Source organism: Scaptodrosophila lebanonensis, unplaced genomic scaffold (genome assembly GCF_003285725.1).
Source record: "Scaptodrosophila lebanonensis strain 11010-0011.00,11010-0021.00 unplaced genomic scaffold, SlebRS2 tig00000001-arrow-pilon, whole genome shotgun sequence".
Lineage (NCBI taxonomy): Eukaryota > Metazoa > Arthropoda > Insecta > Diptera > Drosophilidae > Scaptodrosophila > Scaptodrosophila lebanonensis.
In genome coordinates this window covers 14,639,868-14,663,157 of record NW_022060529.1, presented here as the reverse complement: position 1 = coordinate 14,663,157, position 23,290 = coordinate 14,639,868, and the positions used below count along the sequence as shown (strand labels likewise).

The window sequence follows — 23,290 nt, the reverse complement described above, 5'->3', positions numbered from 1 at the left end:
TATTGTTTTAGTTTATTTAGGACTAAACGTTAAATAAAAATTATTATTTTTTTATTATAGTATGATATAATTACGTTTAATTCGTAATTACACCTAAGCATGAAATGATTACTCATTCATATACACACATACGTACATACATACGTACATACATATGTACATATGTATGAGCCCCTAAGGAACTAAACACTGCAGCTGTTTTAGTATACACTGATTAATTTCGAAGCTATGACTTCGTAATATAATAGTTAATCTGATCTATTTTTTACCTCTCAATAGTTTATTCTAAAACTCTTCAGAAGTGATTCGATTTTATTTCTCTGCTGACTCTGAATTGAGTCTTATTATCGTTAAGTATAAATTATTGTAGTGTCTTTTTGGCCTAAAAAAGGTTTCGACAATCAAATTAGATTAGAGTATGCCTGATTGCTGTTTGAGATTTACTTTTGATTTCACTAAATTTATGGGTGAAATAATGGAACATAATGTGCTATCAACATCACGTCAAAATTTCATGACAATTGAATAGATAGAAGCCGAGTTATCGCAGAAGAATTAACAAAGATGATGATCGAACAAAAAGAAAATGTAAAGTTCTGTTTTAAGTTCGGCAAACGTTTCATTTGGTGTAATATCTTATGGTATATCTTAAAAAAGTAGTCAAAATCTTCTGTGAAATTCATGGAAATGGAATCATTATAAGTGATATAAAAATTCCACAATAATGATTATTTTTTTTCCATTCCAGGTAAAGTTACAGCTTGAGTTTTATTTATGATCAAAAAAATATAATTAAAAAATTAATCATTATTTTATGAGTTCAATTTTTTTTTTAATAATGATTCTTAGTTAAGTTATGAGGTATGACTCAAAAGTATTAATTAAACTTTGAGAGAATTAATAAAAATTAAAATTTTTTAAAGCATGGTGAAAATGCATAGATAATTCTAAAAAAAAAATTGTTAGATTCTTTGCTTCCTCAAAGTTAAAAAGTTGTCATAAACAAAGAGAATTATATATATTACCAAATGATTCAACTGGTCAATTATGTTTATTAAAAGAAATTACGTTTCTTAGTTAAAACAATGTAAAAGTGGAATGGGATGCTATTTGGTTTTCAGTGCAATTCATTTCAAATAGCCCGCATAATATTTTTGGAAGCTAAAACCTTCGTTGATATTGCAATAAAGAACAGTTACAAAACTAACCCGGTGAAGTAAAGTAGAGCGCTTCTTATATATATAAGTACTATATATATTTAAAACCAAAATGGATTGCGGCGCAGTATTTGTTAAATACGTTCTTTATATATTTAACACATTGTGTTTGGTGAGTATTGTGTTTCTTTTTGGAGCAAGAGTCCTAATCTAGAACCATTATAGAATATTAACTCAATTTTAGTCAATAAGTAAAAAATAAAGCTACTGAGTTTGGAAATCTTTTCCAAAATTCTGCTATGTTTTTATTGTATTAGTTAATTTAAACAAGGTACCCATGCGATAATGTTATTATTAGTTTTTCATAACTTTATTTTAACTAATTTTTAGATATGTGGTATTTTAATTATTGTTTTCGGATCCACTCTTATATCGAAAATAAGCATCTTCTCGGACTTGGCACAAACATTTGATGGTCGTGGTGTATTTATTTTCCTGGTAGTGGTGGGCTGCATAATCTTCTTAATATCTTTCCTAGGATGTTGGGGTGCCATTCGTGAAAATAAATGCAGCATCATCACGGTAAATAAATTAATACAAGAAGCAAAATGCAAATCTATCTCTAAATCATGTCATTCACTCCAGTACTCCATCTTTATGCTGGCTTTGTTCTTGTGTCAAGCTTCTGTGATAGTCTACGTTTGGAAAGAACAGACATATATAATAACATACTTTGCAAATGTTTTGCAACAAATTTGGGAGCATCGCCGTGAGGAAAAACGTTTTTTATATGCAATCCAGAAAACTGTAAGTGGAGATTTCTATTTAACGTATAACTTCTTTACTCGAATGTTACATTTTTTAGCTCGAATGCTGTGGATTTAATGACTTTAAGGACTACAATTCCTCTCTACTGCCTAAGTCTTGTTGCAATTTGTCAGTCACCAGATGCGATGTGAATCAGGTGATAGGCGTTCCTGGCTGTAAAACCGCTTTGTCCAATTTCTGGGAAACTTATATTCCTGTTATTAAATATGCGGGCCTTGGTGTGGCTGTCGTTGAGGTATGCAGGTTGAGCTATTTCAAGTTTCTCGGAAAATAATAATGATTGTTTGAAAACTTATTTTTTCACAGCTAACCGCATTTATATTCGCCTTTTGTTTGGCCAATCAAATCAGATATTACTAACGTTGGGGCCGAAAAAAGATGTATTGACAGGTTAGAAATATACGGTTAAAAAAGTATATTTTCATGAGAAAAAAACAAAGCAGGAGCAGAAGATGCTAACTTTTTACTGTTGGAAACAAATCCAGTTCAGAAATGGAAATAAACTAGAAAAAGCTTATGAAATTGAATTAAAAGCTGATTTGTACAAATAAATGTATTCTGTATTATTATAATCGCAAATCAGAAGGTGTTTGCAATCTATTCTACGACAGCAACGTTTGGAAACTTATTTAGATATTTATAAAATATAATAATAAAACCAACTAGAAATCAAACGATATCCAAATACACTGCGGCTACAATCTCCAAACGAGGGTGGATAGAAAAAAAAGGCTCTTGAGCGCGGACTCGGCATATTTGTTTATCTCCAGTTTAAAAAAGAGGCTTCCCGGAGTTAATGGGGACGCATTCGTTTGTTTCAGAAGCTTCATTTTTATGCCCCCTGAGTAATCTTTAAAATTCAGGTTTCTGTGTAAATGGAAGAAGCAAGAAGCAACCTGTTGTCATAACAAACACCGGAAAGCATGCAATACATTTTTCATAGTGGACTTCATCTGGTGCTCTGATAACGATTCGTTCAGAAAATTCGCATTTAGTGGCTTTTGAGCCCTCTAATCAGAATTCAGTTTATCGTCGAACTCGGTGAAGTAACGTCGCGCTTTCGTGGAAGCTTCCTAGGTGATTTGGATAAAAATAAATTGGAAAAATGGACTGCGGCGGAGTACTTGTAAAATATGTGCTCTTTATATTTAATATTTTGTTTGTGGTGAGTGCTTTGTACTTATTCTACGAGTATTAATTACTCAGCTAGTCTGGTTATCACTGAGTAAATATAGAATATAGCTTGACTTTCGAGTGTGTACTCGCGAATAAGGTGAATTCAGTAAAGACTAGAAATATCGTATATAAAGCTTACTATGTATGTATGTATATATAAATGATGATATGAGTTACATAGTAGTGTATAGTACTCACATGTACATATACTATATATCTTATCTTCAAAGAGAACGCAATACCTTTGGGTAATGGGGCGACAGAATCATATGAAAAAATGAAAAACACGGCCTATGCAGTATGTGTGCAAGCACTGGAAAGAAAAATTTAATTTATCTTATCTTGTGAAAAAAAAACCTATCATATATCGCAGCTAATATAATATTGAATGCCAAACGCAAATATTGAGCGTAATTGTTGCTAATGAGCATATGTTGCAATACTAGATAACTTACGTCTGAAGCAAAGCTCTCTAAGGAAATACAGCATAGCTTCCACGAATTGAACTCCCATTTAATTAGAGAAAATGTTTTGCGGGTGTTTTCCAAAAGTAGTTACTCATTAAAGTCATTTCGATTTTTGGTTTCACGACAGTGATTACTCATAAAGAATTCTACACACATACATATGTATGTACAAGTATCTATCTGCCTCTTAATTTGCCTTTCGGTGATTGCGTTTCTGTGTACATACATACATATGTATATGTAGTATATAGTAAATAAATGATTCATTATTTTCGCTTGCAAAAAGGGCGATTCTTCTGACAAATATCGCATTGCTATGGATTTGACATTATTTCTAGTGGGCAAGAGGGAGAGAATTAGTTCACAAACTGAGCTCAATACAGTGAAAACTCCCTTAATGAAGATCTCTTTTATCCGGACACTCTTCGACGGACACTTTTTCTAAAACATTCGATCGGTGAATGAAGTATTTAAGTATGCCCTTGAACGGACAAAAATCGGCTGACCAAGAGAGTTTTCACTGTATAAATGAAATGCATTATTTATACATATATTAGTATCATTTAAATCTGTATATGTTGTTTAAATATTTTCATCCTAACATAAAAGCAAACAAGAATAGAGTCTTGCGAGTTCAACTCTTAAGTCAATACAGACAAATAATAATACAAGCTTTTAATAATATTGTATGTATAAGTAGTTGCACAAAGTTTCATCAGGCTTGTTGACATCCCAATTTAAGCCAAGAAAAGCAAAAAGGGGAAATTGTTCCTAAGCCGACTCAATACGACCCTGAGGGGCTTATGCAACGAACACCAAACGCACCCACAGTATTCCAACACGGGACATATTAGAGAAGTGTGGAGAAGTTTAGTGCTAGTGCCTAATGAGATCAAGTAGAGATATAATGTTTAGGTGTAATTTTTAATCGAAATATACTGATAAATGTTCGGCTGTAGTATATACATTTTCAAATGCATAAGTGAACTTATATTGTGGTGGTTAAACAGACAACGAATATTGGATGCAGCTCAGATCATTCTGCCGACCAAAATTATGACGAGTGTCTAAGTACGAACAACATGACAATATATTTATTTATTTATTTATAGTTAACAAAGAACTGCTAACTTATTAATTAAAGGCAACAAAATACCCTTATACATAGAAGAAGTAACATGGAAGGGTTGGGATATAAGACTTGAGCAATGCTCTTTGGACTATTAATAAAAAAAAAAAGAAAAATAAAACATAAAACTGGAGAGTCAAATATTTCGTTAACATGTTAAGTAGGAGAAATAATAGACTTATATCTCTATCTGAAAACTGGACGCCATTGGGTTTTCAAATAATTAGAGGAGAACAGATATAGTAGCTTTTACTTAACACCACTTTAGAATGGCCAAAGTAGTGCCTTACATCCAAAATTATAAAAATTGTTGAGCACGAAATTAGACATATTTTCTGGGCCCAGGAGAATGTGAAGATTTAAGCAGTAGAACAAATTAGGCAGGAATAAGTAATTATTGGAGCGTTCAAACGGTGAATAGTTAAATTATGAAAGAGAGTAATATGTTATAGAAACAACCGTCAAGCTTGGTCGTCATGGGAAGCTCCACCATCGATAAAGAAAGCTTAGGCCTTAGCTCAGTTCAGTTTATTTAAAAATCCGGAAATTAATAAGGAAAGAGGAGAAATTCCATTTAAAGAAGCTACTATTTATTTTTTACCTATTTATTATTATTGTATTATTGTTATTTACAAAACTGAATCGCTTAATAAATTTAAATTATTTACAGATATGTGGTATTTTAATCATTGTCTTGGGCTCCATTATGGTGTCCAAGATGAGTGATTTCTCGAACGTGGAACAAGCTTTCAATACAAATAGTGTCGCTATTGTTTTGCTGGTGCTGGGCTGCATGATATTTGTCATTTCCTTCCTTGGCTGCTGCGGTGCGATTCGCGAAAACAACTGCAGCCTATCGATGGTAAGTTCAGTAAATGTAACAGTTCAGAAGATAATTGTACTTAATAATTATATTTTTATTGCAGTACTCCATCTTTATGCTGGGCTTGTTTTTGTGTCAAATCGCCGTAATTGTCTATGTTTGGGTACAGCGCCCGCAAATAATTGACTCTATCGATAAAGTTGTATACAAGGTTTGGGAGCAGCGTGCAGTGGATCAACCTGTTCTGGATGCAATGCAGAGAAGTGTAAGTGATGGTTTAAGCATTATAGTTCAAACAACTAATTATTATTTTACTTTTTAGTTTAAGTGCTGCGGCTACTATAAGTTCACTGACTACGGTTCTATGACGCTGCCTGCTTCTTGTTGCGATAGTACAGGATCCAGCTGCAATGTGAGTCAGGTGCTATTAACTCCTGGTTGTAAAAGCGCTGTTGAAAGTTTCTGGGATAAGAACGTCAGTATTATTAAATATGCAGGGCTTGGTGTGGCTGCCATTGAGGTACTCTTGAAGTGTTTAAAAGAAAAAACTTTACCACTAATTTAAATTATTTTCCAGTTAACTGCATTTATATTCGCCTGCTGCTTGGCTAATCAAATTCGAAACAATGGAAGACGTTCTAACTTTTAATGCTGCCTGTACAACGTAGATAATGAGCCGGATTTTGAAAAAAAACGCTATCAACGTTTGTTAACTCTCCAGGTCTGCTTAATAATAATTAATTTGCTTGAAATGTTAGTTATTGTATTTTAAAGCTCTCATTTATAAAATGTAATTCTTACATACATACATACAATTATAACAATCCGACTATTTTTGGGAAACCCCCTGTTACCTGAAAAAATAAATGTGCTTTTGCAAAATTTGCTTGTTTAGCTTTAAGTAATTGTGCTGTGTTGCCAATAGATCGAGAATTCCAGCAGTGATGCCACTCTTGGTTATTAAGGAGTGGTGGGTTTTTGTGACAGAAGAAATAAATACACCATTAGTGGCAACGCGTGCGTTAATTTACCTATAAGCAAGAGAGCGGGAAAGAGAGCGCAGAGTCCCAGGTAGAGTGGGTAAACGAATTTTGACATCTTGGTGGGCAGCAAAGTCAAAACTCGTTTTCATCTTCGACTGAACGGTTGTGTTGAGCGCGCTGTTTTAGAACGACGACTTTAATTTGCGCGTTATATTAAAAAAGGCAAAAAGGTAAAAGAAATAATTGTTGCGAGTTTGCTTCAAACAAAAATAATTTATGCTGGATTTCCACGTTTTTGGGATGCGTAAAAATGATTAACATTTGGCTTACGCATCTATGATCCGTAATGCTGCAGCTGCCCGAAGCGGACATGTCAAAGTGCTCGGAAACTGTGAATGAAGTGCAAAAGCAAAGAGGAATGAGTGTGTGTGTGAATGTGAGCGAAAAGCACACGGGCAACGACGCACTTAAATCAGAAAGACAAGACAACAACTTGTGTGAAAAACGGAAGAAAATTGTGTAAAATTAAAATAACAATGCGTCGTCGCCGTTGTTGTGTGTTTGTGTGTGTGCCTAGTACCGAGTGCAGTGAACTTTTCCTCTTGTAAATTTTCACTAAAGAACAAAAAATGCTGGCTTCAATGACTCTTGGTCGTTGTTGTAGCTATTGCATAAAACGCAGCTGCCGTAGTGGCAATCTTTTGTTTTTGTTATTGTTGCCTTGACGATGACAAAGGCAAGGAATGGGTGGCAAACAAGTGTCAATGCACGCACTGCCGATGCTTGAAAATAGCCCGAAAGTATACATATGTATGTATGTACATGCATGCATATTTAAGAAGCAGAAGCGATAAAACTGTAAATACATCTACATATGTACATACTATGTATGTATGTGTGTACATAAATGCATATGAATGTATCATTGCCAACATTCCTTTCAATTGCAGCCTCTATTGTTGGGCGTAAAAAAAATAACAATATTACCGACAGTCACGCAAATAAAAACTAAAGATTTTTTTATATGAATTTTTATAGTTCCAAACTGGCCCAGCATTAAAAAAATGTTTAGTGTATTAAAAATAATAAGTGTAATATAAAACGCAGAGTCCCAGGTAGAGTGGGTAAACGAATTTTGACATCTTGGTGGGCAGCAAAGTCAAAACTCGTTTTCATCTTCGACTGAACGGTTGTGTTGAGCGCGCTGTTTTAGAACGACGACTTTAATTTGCGCGTTATATTAAAAAAGGCAAAAAGGTAAAAGAAATAATTGTTGCGAGTTTGCTTCAAACAAAAATAATTTATGCTGGATTTCCACGTTTTTGGGATGCGTAAAAATGATTAACATTTGGCTTACGCATCTATGATCCGTAATGCTGCAGCTGCCCGAAGCGGACATGTCAAAGTGCTCGGAAACTGTGAATGAAGTGCAAAAGCAAAGAGGAATGAGTGTGTGTGTGAATGTGAGCGAAAAGCACACGGGCAACGACGCACTTAAATCAGAAAGACAAGACAACAACTTGTGTGAAAAACGGAAGAAAATTGTGTAAAATTAAAATAACAATGCGTCGTCGCCGTTGTTGTGTGTTTGTGTGTGTGCCTAGTACCGAGTGCAGTGAACTTTTCCTCTTGTAAATTTTCACTAAAGAACAAAAAATGCTGGCTTCAATGACTCTTGGTCGTTGTTGTAGCTATTGCATAAAACGCAGCTGCCGTAGTGGCAATCTTTTGTTTTTGTTATTGTTGCCTTGACGATGACAAAGGCAAGGAATGGGTGGCAAACAAGTGTCAATGCACGCACTGCCGATGCTTGAAAATAGCCCGAAAGTATACATATGTATGTATGTACATGCATGCATATTTAAGAAGCAGAAGCGATAAAACTGTAAATACATCTACATATGTACATACTATGTATGTATGTGTGTACATAAATGCATATGAATGTATCATTGCCAACATTCCTTTCAATTGCAGCCTCTATTGTTGGGCGTAAAAAAAATAACAATATTACCGACAGTCACGCAAATAAAAACTAAAGATTTTTTTATATGAATTTTTATAGTTCCAAACTGGCCCAGCATTAAAAAAATGTTTAGTGTATTAAAAATAATAAGTGTAATATAAAACGCTAATTATACAATTGTTGAGATCAGCGGTCAGACTTTTCAGTTCAAGCTCGCGCGACTTCAATGGAATGACGAATAAGGAAATGCCATTGAGGCGAACCAGAACAGCCATTTTAAAATTACCTATACATACTCATACATACATATATGAGAGAGAAGCTTAAAAATTTACGAGTTATGAGCGGGTTATTAATTTTGAAACGTTCCACTCAAGCGTTTGATCAGTTTAAAACAAACAAATTAAAATAAATACGTATGCCAATGCATGAATGTCCGCTTACATAACTGATGTGTCTGAAATCGTTTAATATGTTAATGCATTTCTATTGCTGTTTATCAACACATTATCCAATTTGCATAAATGTGAAATGAAACGAGATGCAAATTTCCAATATTTCACAATTGCTTATGTTTATTTTTTTCCTCACTCTTTTTCATCCCTACAGTGAGGTATTTCGTAAATATATTTCACCAACCTTAAAAGCTTCAAAATGGATTGCGGAACATCGGTGGCCAAGTATATACTCTTCATATTTAATACCCTGGTGTCGGTAAGTAGAAAAAAAAAGCCAATTTACAAGTAACGCTAATAGCTTTAGATAACCATAGGAGTCTATAAGTGTCATATAAGTTACAAGTTATAGCCAAATGCGATGCAGTTGCTAATAGAATATACAGATGATGATATATCCAGAGAGTTCATTTCGAAACAGCGTATAGAAGCCATTCGACAATGGCGCCAAAAGTTGCCAAGCAACTGACATTGCAACTTGACACTAAAACTTCATCATTTTTGGGCTTCGTATTGTCGTGGGAACAATTGTTTAGCCAGCACTTCTAACTGTACTTATATACTATACGAACATTACTTATTTACGTGCTTCGTGTACTCATGTAAATAAAATTTATTTTGTCACTAGGGACTTTCCTGAGCAAAATACATAATGTCTGCGCACTTGAACGAGCTGTGTGTTATTGTCTGTGCCTCTGTGTGTGTGTGAGGTAGTGACATCATCATTGAAAGTTTCGCTTTAGCAGCAGCAGGCGGAAAAAAAAACCAGATCCAAAACAACAGGCACTACAACAACGCTATGTATCTTCAGATAAATCTCCGGCCTTTAGCTGCTGGCTGACTGCTGGCCTGCTGGTCACGTCAGATACAATCAATTTCTGTGCTCTTGTGCGTTTATTTGTGTTTCCAGTTTGAATGTTTGATTTGAGCCGTCCTCAATAAAGTAGCAGAGCCATAGATCTCCCTCCTCCTCTGTGTGGTTGGGTATAGGTATCCGAACAAACAAGTGCATGGCAAAGTAAACTTGGTTTTGAAATTCATATGTGAGTTACTGTTTTGGTTTTCGTATCAACTTTCAACAGCAGCCCCAGCAACAGCAAAGAAGCTTTCCAGTCCAAGGCATTGGTTATTATACACCTCATGTTAACGATTATTTTGGCTACGCAGCTAAATATGTATGTAGCTCCGAAATCGCAGACATTATGCGCTGCATTCTGATTTTAAGCAAAATTTCATAGCGTGCTGGCGCAATTGATGAAAACATTGCCACATGTGAGAAAAAAACGAAGAAAAACAAAACACCGAATGCAGTTTATTTTGTATTCCTTCTTAGACTACACAAACCAAGTTTTAAATGAATTGAGTTTAAAATTTAGTTTGGAACCTGTTTCCCCATTTCAAGGAATCTTGTGAGTTCAGCTTCATAGTTCTTTTCGTTTGAGTTGTGCGTCAATCACCAATCACTGTTTTATATAGTATATGTACTATGTATGTATTGAGATAACGCGAGTATTTTTAAATAACCCTAGTCAGAAATTATTCCTCCGCGAGTGTCCTCTAATTTGTATCAACTGAGTCACCGCTTTAGAAATAAATTCAATTCACGCACTTGGAAACTGCGCGCCACAATTTATTTCACAACGACAACAGCAACAACAATGCAAAATTAAAAATTGTTGTGTTCCCTTGCACGAAACCTTACAAAAATCGGTCAGGCGATGTACCTTAAATATTAAACAAAGTAAATATAAATATCTATGCATGTAGATCCACCTGGGCTGATGCAAAAGCAGCACACCCTAAAATATATTTAGTAGCTTTTTAAAATATTATTACTCACGTTCATCAATACGTATGTAAATAATATGCGAGTACGTACTCGTAAGTCTCGTCTAGTATTTGATTTAAAAACATGTTGAGGCTTTGTGTTTGGTTACACTCGCTGCATTTTAACGTTCGGCAGTGAATCACAAAGTGTGACGGACTCTGAGACCTCAGGAGATATAGCGAACGAAAACCCAGAGACATAAATAAATAAATGATATATACTCAGTAAACAAATACATAAAAATAACAACTCAAATGTGCGAAAATGAAAACCGAAAAAGCTACAGAAACAAAAACTTGTTGCGCTGGATTTTGTTTTGGATACACACATACATGAACGATTGATTGTGTTGTTGCACACACATACATAATATATATTGTACAGACATTAAATATGAGAGTATAAGCAACTGGTAGAATTAATTCAGATTTGCAATTAAGTTGAACTAAACATAGGTATGGAGGTGGACAAACCAGTATGTTATGTATTCTAGATATACTGTATATAAAATTAGTGTTTATAATTTTTCTTAAAACACACTTGGTTAGGTTGAGCATTGTTTTTCAATACTTGATCGAATTATAGCTTGCAAAGAATTTTGATTGCATAAAAAATAGAGGTTGTCGTAAAGTATATCTACTATTTAGTGGTACAAACTATAAATTAAAACTAATCCTATAGGCAACGAACGATAAACACAAGAGTGATAACTTTTTAGTAGCGTTTTTTTTTTTTTCATAAAAATTCTACACTTCATTTGTATTAAATAAAAGGGAATGCTAGAGTTAAGAATGAATAACTGATTGATTGCTTTTAGTAATTAAAACATTTCTACTGATTCTTAAGTTATTCCTAATCTAAATTAAAGTAATTGGTATTTTCTGGGCCATAAAACAGACATATATTTAAGCGAATAAAAAGTAAATATTTTAGAACAAAATTAATTTCGTTCTGATCTTGTATGAACCTTTTAATGGCTGCAATTTAAGTTGACAAATAATTTTTAATAAAGCAGATACAGTCCATTTGATGGATTTTTTCTTCATTCTGAGTGGTTTTCTGTAAGTCTTTTGGGCAAGCATTGTAACTCGGAATTTCAATACTTCGGGGAGTATGTTCTAATGCGTCTATTTTTCGTTGGTGGCAATAAAATAGAGATAAAATTGCTATATAGAGTTCTTTACGCCAAATATCGTATGCTGATCATCTATTTATTTCAAACGAATTCACTTTTTACATATTTTGAATATCTTATTCCAAACAAGATTTATAATACCAATTAGGGCACAGAGCTTTTAAAATATTAATTAAACTTATGCCTGGTTTAGTTTGATGGGAGAAGTGCTGCCTGCTAACTAACTTACATAACTTTGGAAATCCCTTAGTAACCCCAAAGTCTTCCCCTAAATCTATCGATCTGCCCTCGCAGCCATTACGCGTTGTTGTTTATTAATAATTATGCGGCAGTGTGACTAATTTCTCAATGCACAATTAGGTTCATTTAATAAAAAATTAACAACAATTCATGAAATTTTAAGCGCTTTTAAACACAAATATTTGTGTGTACATGCACAGCACACTTGTCGTGGAAGGTAAATAAAATAAAATAAGCTCGGCGGCCGAACTGAAAACAACAACCGCCTTTGAGTTCGCAGCCCGTTGTTGATTGGGCTTTCAACAATGGCCGGCCCGGCTAAAACCTGAACGCTCGAGAAAGCAACAATACATGTAGTATATTGTGCAATTCAGCTGGTAAAAAATACATACGTTTGCTTACCTCTGTATGCATGTATGTATAACATAGAGTATATACATATGTATGAGACAAAGGGAAATTAACTGTGACGGCCGTATACTATAGTATCGTGTAGTGTAACAAATCTAGAGATATATTTGTATTTCCAACACGTTGGCCCCTATGTAAATTTGTTCGAGTATGTTGGTATGCGTGTGCATGGCTGCCGGTTTTAGAACCTGAGCGGGTCCCAGATAAAGCCAGAATTAGGCATTTGTTTGCTATATAAATTGGCCGACATATACTCGTAGTTCATAGATGTTATATGCAGACCTGCATGTAGTTTTGAGCAAATGCGATTTACTCGCCGTCAGCTATAGTTGTAAATTTGTTCGAATAATTGATTTTCTATGCGTACAATACCTTTGTCAGTCTGCACTTGCTATAGAACCTACACTAGAAGTTAGTTGTGCGCGTGTTTTTAATATATTTTTAAAAGAAATTATATTGAAAATGTGAAGTTTCTACTTCTTAATAGTAAAGCCTAGTGTTTTCACTTTTATTTTTATTTTTGTGCCCCTGTATTATTGAGCTTTGAGTTCTCGAAGCTTGGAAATTCCACAACCAATATACGTGAATCTTGTATGTGCCAATATTTGATTCTTTGCACATATCTGTGTATTATGAATCAGCAAACTGCAAATGAATTTAATGAATCATATCTTGGCAGTCGAGTTTAGAATAGCATTGAGCATTGCCTATAACTCCCCCGATTTCATTAGGAATTTGAACGCTTGGCATCAGTCAGTCAGCGTTTAAGGATGGGTCCAAGAATTCGCTGACAGCTGTGCTTTTTCAACAAGCAAAGCCGCTAATAACACAAACCGTAGCCAATCATTGAGCACATTGTGGCGACCGCTGATTTCAGCTGCAAAAATAAACATTGGTGGAAGCTTAAACATTCTTCGGGCGGGTAACAACAACAATACCTACACTTATATACAAACTATGTATGTGTATGGGTCGAAATTTGAGAACTTGCAGTTTTTGAGCACATATTTGGAGAATTTTTCTATTTATTTTTTGGTCGATTATTCTGTTTCGAGAAAATGATATTAAGAGCGACTCTTTGCTGCCCCAATATTATTTATTATTAGTCCTAATTAAATTCTAATTTTATTAGATTGAAATGGATTAGTTTTAGTTTCTTATTAGTAATATATTGTAAGTAATTATAATTTAATTTATTGTCAAAATACTAAATCTTCTAATGCTGGTTTATTAACAGCTTTATCTAATCGAATTGGAGATATTGCTTTATTATTAGCAATTGCATGCATATTAAATTATGGAAGTTGAGACTATATTTAATATTTAGAAATCATTCAAAGTGATTTAAAATGAATAGTAATTGGTTTATTATTTAGTTTCAATAACTAAAAGAGCCGAAATTCCTTTTTCTGCTGCTATAGCCGCATCCATTCCTGTGTCTACTTTGGTTCATTCTTTATTTTAGTAACTGCTGGGATTTGTTTATTAATATTTTTATAATATTTAATTAAGAAATTCTTTTTATGTTTGCTTGAGCGGTTCGAATATATTTCAGCCTTGTTAAGCAATTTAATCTGTTATTATAAAACATTGCTTACCTTTTTGGTCTTCTATAGCCAAGGAAAAAGGTTTTCATACAAAAACTCCTTCTAAAACTTACCTTTTATGGAATGGCAATAAAAAATAGTCTTCTGACATGGTTGGAGCAAAGCTTCGTCGCCAGAGCTCTACAGCTACAAGTATCAGATAAGTAGTGATTAAGTTATAACGCGACCTTTGAATGTGATTTGAGAGGTACATGTGTTGTTTGTGCGATAGCGAGATTGGATCTTTATTTATAACAGTCTGTATTATTCGAAATGTTGCATGTTTCCAGCGCTATAAAGCTCACACTGCTACTTATAATTAAAACTATGCCCAATTACTATCTAAGCTGCTCTACAGTTTTCAGAAAGCTCAACTAACACAGAAGCTCGCTTCCTCCCTTCCACTGGCACGGCCAGAGTAATGATAGATCCAATTATTCAAGCACGCATACGTCCTGTTGCACGAATTACGCATCTAGCATATAAGTATGTATATATACAAGTATGTACATATAGTATGTATGTATATGTAGAATTTATGCCATTATGTAGGCTCTGGTTGTTTGGTGTTAGTTCCGTTGCTGTTTGTGATAAAAACGCTTACAAGATACAAAACAATTTGGCGCCACGCCGGCGACGTCTCACTTGTTTCGCCTTGTGGCGTGCGTAGCTTTCATCACATTCGGAAAAAAGGGAAAAATTGGGGGGAAGCACACAGAGCTCATGAGGACTGTTTTGGGTGTGGTCGTTGTTGTCGCGCCACAACTATTGCATTTAATGGGGCAGCCAAATAACTGCGTTTATTCAAGAGGGTTGCTGCTGATGATGTTGCTGATGTTGCTGCTTAGCAGGAAGTAAAAACGAATACATACATATACATATACTTAGTATAGTACACTAGACTATATAGTGGAGACCTCCAGGCAGGCAGGCACACACAAGCGAACGCCTAATGAGCTCTCAGCCGAAGGGTGTTTGTCCGCAGCTCATTTCAATCGAAATATGTTTGTACATAAATACATACTCTCATGTATTTGCTTACCAATTTGCATTTTATATTCAGCCTAAATTCGAATGGCATGACGTCATGGCTAAAAGCACGCTCCCCGCACTGAGGCTGTGTGTGCGACTGACAACTTTTGTTTGCCTGTTTTTGGTATCTGTATCTGGCACAAAGCAAGGCAGGCAGGCAGTCAGGCAGCTGGCACTAACTATGTACTATGTATTGTAGAATGTGCTAGTTTTAAGTAGGGAAGTAAGAGTGGAACCTACTCTTATTGAGACACTGAATGCGGCTTAGAGAGAAACAATGCAACACGGCTTGTTATATTTTGTGTATGTAAATTAGAATGGCGAAGCGATGATTAAGAGTGCAGCATAATTACTGTCAAAAGCATTCAGGCTCCTCAACCATTGTACGACTGACTGACCTATCTAAAGCATGCCGTCAACACAATTTTTAAAAGAATAGATACAATAATAGTGTGGGTCTCTAATAAATAAGCAGTTTTCAATGGGCACAAGAGCTTCATTCTTGCGGAAAATTAATTTGGCACGCGACTGACAATTCATTTGAACAGCACAGAAAACAGTCTTCAACTTCTTTTGTTGGAAAAGTGATGAATTAAATATATTTTCAAACTATAATTTCTTGTTAGAAAACCTATTTAAATTCGTTTTTTAAAGTAGACTTTTAGGTACCTATCGTAAGAGAATTTAAATAAAATTATTCATTTTCATTTTCAAAATCCCGTCCGTCTGTATGAACATAAAAATTTAGAAAAGTACAGGAGCTGGTAAACATCCTCCAAATCCATTTGCAGTTCAAGATTATGTTTCATGTCAACTGATTTATTTCGAAAAGCTAATTTCTTGTTTATATTTATATATTTATTGCTTAAAAGTACCTATTGTATGAGTATTAATAATAATAAAGAAGACGTGACAGAAAGCCTTTATACATATTTTTGAAAATCTCACCCATCTGTATAAACATAAAAATTTAGAAAAGTACAGGAGCTAGTATGCATTCTCCAAATCTATTTGCAGTTCAATTAATTTATTTCCAAAGGCTAATTTCTTGTTTATATTTTGTTAAAGGACTTATCTAAATTCGTGCTTAAAAGTACCTATCGTATGAGTATTAATAATAACAATGAAGAATACGTGACACAAAACCTTTATACATATCTTTGAAATTCTCACCCATCTGTATGAACCCAAGAATCCCGAATAGTACTGGCATGCACTCTCCAAATCCATTTGCAGGTCAAGTTTATGGCTCTTGCAGGGAAGCTTTTGCTCAACTGATTTATTTTTGAAAAATTGTTGGGAGGTAGTTGCAAGATGATCTCTCTGCATATATTTTTTGGGTCAATATTCTGCGTATTTGCAAGCACTTGAGCACTGAGGGGCTTCAGCATTTCCAAAAATGATTGCGAGTGTCGGTGAATAACGCCTACACTTGTGCTCGTAGCTACCAAGTGAGTGTGTACTTTCATTTGTATTTCATTGTATACGCCTGTGTAGGAAACGTCGTGCAAAAGTTTCGGTCAATAAGAGAAATTAGGAATGCCCTGCCCACACAGCCACAGAAACGTAGACACGATACAAGTAAATAAGAATGAGAAAATCAAATAAATTCAATTAAGGAGCCAAGCAATTGCCGTGGACAGCCCCACAACAGCAACAAAGCGCTACTCATTTATTTATTTATGTATTTATATTTTCGTAAGATCAGAGCTGAGTTTACTGCGCTTACTCACTCATTGCCAACTGTTGGCTTTGTTGTTGCATTTGTGTGTTTCATTTTTTTTTATCTGCTGCCTGCAAATCGTTGCATTGTCTGCCATTTCGCAGTGTAATTGTTGCTTTGTGCAGTTTTCTCGGCATTTCTATTCACATTCACATGCGAAATAGCATTTTCACATCCAACGTACATCCACTCGTGACATTTGTCGGCAGCTTCTTTGTTTATTTATTTATTTATTTTCTTTTTTAATGTGGGTGCTTAATTTATGACTATGGGATTAGCATAAAGCGCATAGTTTGTTCTCGACCTTGGCTGTCTCGGAGTGCTTATCAGTGCGACTTTCTTTTGTTGCTCTTAAAAACTTATATGCATACTTGTATTTATCATATGTGATATATACGTATATTTATACCCTGTACCCAAAGGGTACAAGGGTATATTAGTTTTGTGCGAGTGCACATGGAACACACTGAAGGAGGCTTGGTAGACCCCACAAAGTATATATTCTTCATCAGCATGGCAAGCCGAGTCGATATAGCCATGTCCGTCTCTCCGTCTGTCCGTCGGTCTCTCCGTCTGTCTGTCTGTCTGTATGAACGCAAGGATCTCAGAAAGTATAAGAGCTAGAATAACCAAACTTGGTATACATATTCTCCTGAGCCCGAGAAAGGACGAGTTTGTTAATTTTTTCTGATCCACCCCCCCACTCCCCCCCTATTAACGATTTTCTATAACTCCTATATTTCTTAGAATTTTGAACTAAAATTTGGTAGTCACATTAGGTTAGTGATTATATATCCGTATACCAAGTTCATTATGAAAGAATGATCGGAAAGAAAGTTATAGCCATATAACCAGGCCCAATGCACACATACATACATATGTACACAAACACGCATAAGGCACGATTCTGATGTAAATGTAAATGTATGTATGCATGTATGGAATATTTTATATTTAATTTAGTTAATTTAGTTCATTAATTAAATTAAATTAATTAATTAATTAAATTTCTTTTTTGTGGGGCGGTACAGGGTATTTAAGAGTTGAGCCTGCTCAACTTTAGCATTCCTCTCTTGTTTTGTATTTATGATTAATCTAATCATGTGCTTTCGGCTTACAAAATAAACATGGCGCTAACATCCGGGATAAATTGTATGAATTGTTAGACTAGTAGCAAGCACATATAGACGCGTACAGTTGTACCGGGCGTTTGCGGTTTGCGTTTAAATTTGATTAAAACTAAACTCTGGTCTGTCCGAGCGCTTTGTATTGCATTACGTAAGCACTATATGCATGTCTCTACATACATACAAGTATGTACAATGTACATACATATGTGGGTTGGCTTCATAATTTTAATTACCACAAGTCACCATAAATTCTTCTTGTTGCGTGCAATTAACACTAACTTTGAATGCCCGCGGGCCATTCAAATAGGTCTGGGTTCTCCCTAAGGCCACTTCACAGTCCACCACAGCCAGCCAGCACCAGTAATTAAGAATTGTTGAATTCATTCATACACACATACTATACATGCCACTAATTGTCATTCTTTGCGCTATATACTTAGCCTGTAAGTTGTACATTATTGGCTGCTCTTTTGCTGCAATTGTTGATAATTAATTTGAGCTAATTCTGACGGCAAGTGCATAAATGTTTGCACATTCTAAATAAACTATTCTTTTATGTATTCTTCCAATGAACTTTGCAAAATCTAGCCAATCTACGAAGTTAGAATAGAGTTTTCACTTTCGTTTGTAAATCTACATGTTAGCTGTAGATTGCTAGTAGCTTTGATGTTTTATGAAACGTTATCCCAAACGGCTTATGCTGCAATGACTTATGCAACAGGTTGTTAACTTTCTTTAGTCGCATTTCTCATGTATTGGGCAATTTGTGTTCGGACAAGCAAAACCTCAATAAACCGGTTGCTGTTTGCCTTTGTCATACGCAACAAATGCACAGCAAGAGCATCTGGTGACGAAGAGTATAAAGTGTAAGTCATAGGCATCGATGACTGTTCACCAGATAGTGACGGCATACCAGATAGTTGCATTGCATAATATTGACACACACTCGGCGTAGGGGCTTCCGGTGGGGTTTGGTCACGCGTTTCAAGGCATGTGGTGGACGAGTATCATAAATAGACGCAATGTGGCTGACTCAGTTTTGAATATACTCGTATGTAAGTATACAATACTATAATTTAAATAAACAAGAGAGGAAGCTGCAGTCGACAGTGAAATACCCTGTACCCAGGTTAACTTCTGACACTGAGGGGAATTTAAAAAAATAAGATAAACTCGTCTTTTCTCGGACCTAGGAGAATCTGGATACCAACTTTGGTTATTCCAGCTTTTATAGTTTCTGAGATGCTTGCGTTCATCCAGACAGACAGGCGGACAGACGGACGGACATGTCTAGATCGATTTCTCTCGTCATGCTGATTCAGAATACTTGTATATATACTTATGGGGTCGGAGATGCTTCCTTCTGCATGTTATCCCCTTTTTAGCCTACGGGTACAGGGTATACAAATCAAAAGAACTGCTGGCTTACTCTTAAAAATCCCAACAAATAGACACAAAGTGTTATAAAGAGATATTTGTTATTTGTTTGCGCCTTAGGGCGCAAAAAATATGCAAACCTTTTGCGAATCAGCCATATAAATAGGAGTTACATATTGGTATTTGATTTGATTGATTGAACATTAAAATCATGAAATACTTGTCCAAATCATCAAATTTACTGGCCTATTTAGCTTTGATCAGACTACAAGTATAATGTCTATTTCTGCACTTTCCAGATTATCGGCATTGTGGGCATTGTCTTTGGTGTGATCATCTTGAAGGATATTGGCACTATTGAAGTCAATGGCCAGGTTGGATTCCCGCCGCAGGCAGCCATTCCCATTATTATTATCACAATATGCTCCGTTGTTGTGTTCATATCGTTCTTGGGCTGCTGTGGTGCCATACGCGAATCGGTGTGCATGACCATGAGCTATGCTGTTTGCCTGCTGATATTGCTCATCCTGCAGCTGACAGTTGTTGTGCTGCTGTTTACCAACAAGGATAAAGTCAATGATGCCATGGGCGAGGTTATTGACAAAGCTTGGGATTCGCGCGACGCCCGCAACACTGCCGTCTTTGATGCCCTACAGCAGTCGGTAAGTGTGGCAATGGGGCGCTGAGGAGGCTGCTTTGCATAACTAACTGCATGTCTCTTATAGTTCCGTTGCTGCGGTCGTACCGGTCCCCAGGACTATTTGCTGCAAGCCCAAACTTTGCCGGAAAGCTGCTGCGACGGCACCTGCTTGGATCCCAGGAACATCTATGGTGGCTGCCGTGCCAAGTTTGTTGACTTCATGTCCGGAACCACCGAGAAGGCCAAATACGCGGGCTTGGGTCTGATTGTCGTTGAGGTGAGGCTCCTCGTTCGGATTTATTGTAAAATGTGTAAATTAATTGTGGATTTTATTTTTCAGCTCATTGGCTTTATATTTGCCTGCTGTGTGGCCAACAATGTGCGTAACTATAAGCGCCGAAATGCTTACTAAATGGGAAGTCCTGCTGTTATGTGAGCTCTAGACCCCAACATGCACGCACACATATAGACACCAGCAGACTATAACCTGAATACACAAACACATTCTCATTACATTTTAAAAATTGTCGTAGAACGCACACAAAAGAGTTAAGAAAACTTGAAATAAATTATTAACTACCTATACTACCTAAAAGAAGGGAAAACTACTTGTGAAAAATTAAAATTAAATTTGTTTAAAATCGCTTTAATACAAAAAAGAAAATAAGAAAAAACACGAAAAAATGCTCCAGTCTGGGGCAAAATGAAACGCTTACTTTTTATATTTGCTATGCATTCTAAGAATTTGTATATTTGCTCTAAAAAAGAAGAAGAAAGAAACACAAAGAAATCAAAGTAGAAACAAAGCGCAAAGTAAATACAAGAGCTGAAAGCAAAGCGCATCCAAAGCCTTTGTACAAATTGAACAATAATTAACTGTAACTGTAGAGCTATAGAATTAATAACGCATTGAAGTTACACAATCTGATTAAAAGTCTCACAAATATGAAAAAATATATGAATTATGACAACGTTGTCTTGTTAATTTCCGTTTTACAAATATGAACACATTTAAATTTAGACATATATACAAATGAACGCATATATATGAGAACCTATTTTATTTGTACCAGTAAGAAAAACACAAGTGTCCAAATATATTTATATATATACATATATATTAATATATATACCGTTCATATTTTTCTTGTTCCCAAAAGAGAATTTATAGAAGTTTTTATTGTAATTCAACAACAACAACAAGAACAACAATTGAATATTGTCAAACTCGAATTGCATACAACATTTATAAATAAAGCATTTAAAAAGTACGTATTTACATAATAAACAACAATACCTAACACTCGAATCTTGTCTAGACAATTGGTTTCATTCATTTGTGCAGTCCATACTGCAATTATTTCATAAGCCATGTAATGTTCACGGACTTGAGCAAAGTAGAATCTGTTGTGCAAAAACATTTCCATGGTAACTGGACGGTTCGTCCTTCGAAATTTACACTTACAGAAAAAGAAACGACGTCTATATGTCAGCAATTGTTTCTAAACTATGTAATTAAAAACACATATATTTATGCGCAGAACTATCAGTTCTTAAAACGCAAACAAATTTCCATTCGCCTAAATTGTTGAGCTGTCCTTAACTAAAAGGATAACTTAGCCTGTCCTTTTGAGAATTGCACACGAAAATTTAAAAGCCTTCTTGAGATTTAAAAATGCTTTGGCACTGCATATCTCATTACAATTGCTTATAGGGATTATATGTATGTCCCAGGATAAATGCAGAATTCTGAGAATGCACAAAAACACTTATTTACGAAAATATATGAATTGAATTGAATTTTCGCTGAGTGTAGCAACCGCACATTTATTCAGTTGACATGTGACGAAAATAAATCAATAGAAAAGTACTCGAAGCAAGTATGTAATGTTTATACTCTGTACATGAAATGTACAGAAGTATATTAGGTTTGCGGGAAGTGAAAAATGTAACAGGCAGAAGGAGGCGTGGCAGACCCCACAAAGTATATATATTCTTGATCAGCATGACGAGACGAGTCGATCTAGCCCTGTCCGTCCGTCTGTCAGTCTGTCCGTCCGTATGAACACCTGGATCTCAGAGACTAGTAGAGCTAGATACACCAAACTTTGCACAAAGATGCGTTATGTGTGTACGCTATACGAGTTTGTTTTATTTTTTTTTATTTTTCCCCCACTTCCCCCCTATGGGGGTTTTTCCGTAACGCCGTTCGTATAATCGCCTATATCTCAGAGACTATAAGACCTAGGGTAATCAAATTTAAAGTCCAAGATGCCTTATGTGAGTACGCAGAAAATGTGTATTTTGGAATTTCCCTACCACCCCCCTCTCCCATGCAAATCGCGATTTTCTCTAACTCCCGTAATTCTTGGAATTTCGAACTAAAATTTTGCAAATACCCCCAGTTAGTTATTATTATATTTTTTAATTTCTATAATTCATTTAAACATATGTACAGAGTATTTCAATGTCGGGACACCCGACTATAGCTTTGTTACTTGTTTTATTTGTCGTTTAGTTAGGTCGATTACCTGACAATATGTGCGCATTTAATTGCCATTTGGCAATTCTAGAAACTGGAATGTAAATGATGACCAATAAACAAAGGAACTAGATTCCTAGCACACGAAATATTGAGGATTTGTGTATCACACTATATTTGTTTTCCGATATTTGATTCGAAGCATTCAAAAGTTAGTTATGGCTAATTGCAAGCCCTAGTTTCCCAGCTCTAAGCAGCTACAAACATACTTACTCTCATATCTAAATCTGCACAAATTACGAAAAATGTCACGTCATACAAGTATGATATATGTATTTGTAATTAATAACTAATTGTTTTTTATATCCTGTACCGTAGGCGTGAAACGGTACATTAGAGTGTATGTAAACGTCAAAACGGGGCGTAGCAGATGCCATGTTATAGCTACAAATACTTGGACTCGTATGATCAGCAAATCATTTCCGTCTATCCGTCCGCCTGACTTGTTAGGTAGGTTTGCCTAATCCATACGCAGTGAATGTCTATTAAAGGCTCTATATGTATATACAAATAATTCTGTTTTTACACGGTTGGAAAATTAAATATATTTAAAATACATGATCAATGTCTTTTTCTACACGGCTTTTTTTTACACGACTTTTTCTGGAACTAATCCAGTGTATAAATAGAATTAGGCGTACTTATATAGCCTGGGTATTTTA

At 35.2% G+C, this 23,290-nt stretch overlaps 3 protein-coding genes across 4 annotated transcripts; all 3 read left to right on the top strand.

The window, feature by feature from the left end:
- The first annotated feature begins 1,269 nt into the window (after positions 1-1,269).
- Positions 1,270-2,345, top strand: LOC115624770 (23 kDa integral membrane protein-like). Its single transcript, XM_030519643.1, has 5 exons — positions 1,270-1,329; positions 1,548-1,739; positions 1,803-1,964; positions 2,023-2,220; positions 2,292-2,345. The coding sequence occupies exons 1-5, from the start codon at positions 1,270-1,272 to the stop codon at positions 2,343-2,345; spliced, it is 666 nt and encodes a 221-aa protein (XP_030375503.1).
- Positions 2,346-3,018: 673 nt separating this feature from the next.
- On the top strand, positions 3,019-6,401 carry LOC115634032 (CD63 antigen-like). The gene is made up of 5 exons (XM_030531573.1): positions 3,019-3,150; positions 5,428-5,619; positions 5,684-5,845; positions 5,903-6,100; positions 6,158-6,401. Exons 1-5 carry the CDS (start codon positions 3,091-3,093, stop codon positions 6,227-6,229), a joined length of 684 nt encoding a protein of 227 aa, XP_030387433.1. The 5' UTR covers positions 3,019-3,090; the 3' UTR covers positions 6,230-6,401.
- Positions 6,402-6,774: 373 nt separating this feature from the next.
- LOC115625433 (23 kDa integral membrane protein) lies at positions 6,775-21,395 on the top strand. 2 transcript variants are annotated; one of them, XM_030520486.1, is made up of 5 exons: positions 6,775-6,793; positions 9,139-9,243; positions 19,746-20,108; positions 20,172-20,363; positions 20,427-21,395. In XM_030520486.1, exons 2-5 carry the CDS (start codon positions 9,184-9,186, stop codon positions 20,496-20,498), a joined length of 687 nt encoding a protein of 228 aa, XP_030376346.1. In that variant the 5' UTR covers positions 6,775-6,793; positions 9,139-9,183; the 3' UTR covers positions 20,499-21,395. The 2 variants fall into 2 exon arrangements, with proteins under 2 accessions (XP_030376346.1, XP_030376339.1); XM_030520479.1 differs by lacking the exon at positions 6,775-6,793 and adding an exon at positions 7,722-7,820.
- Positions 21,396-23,290: the final 1,895 nt, after the last annotated feature.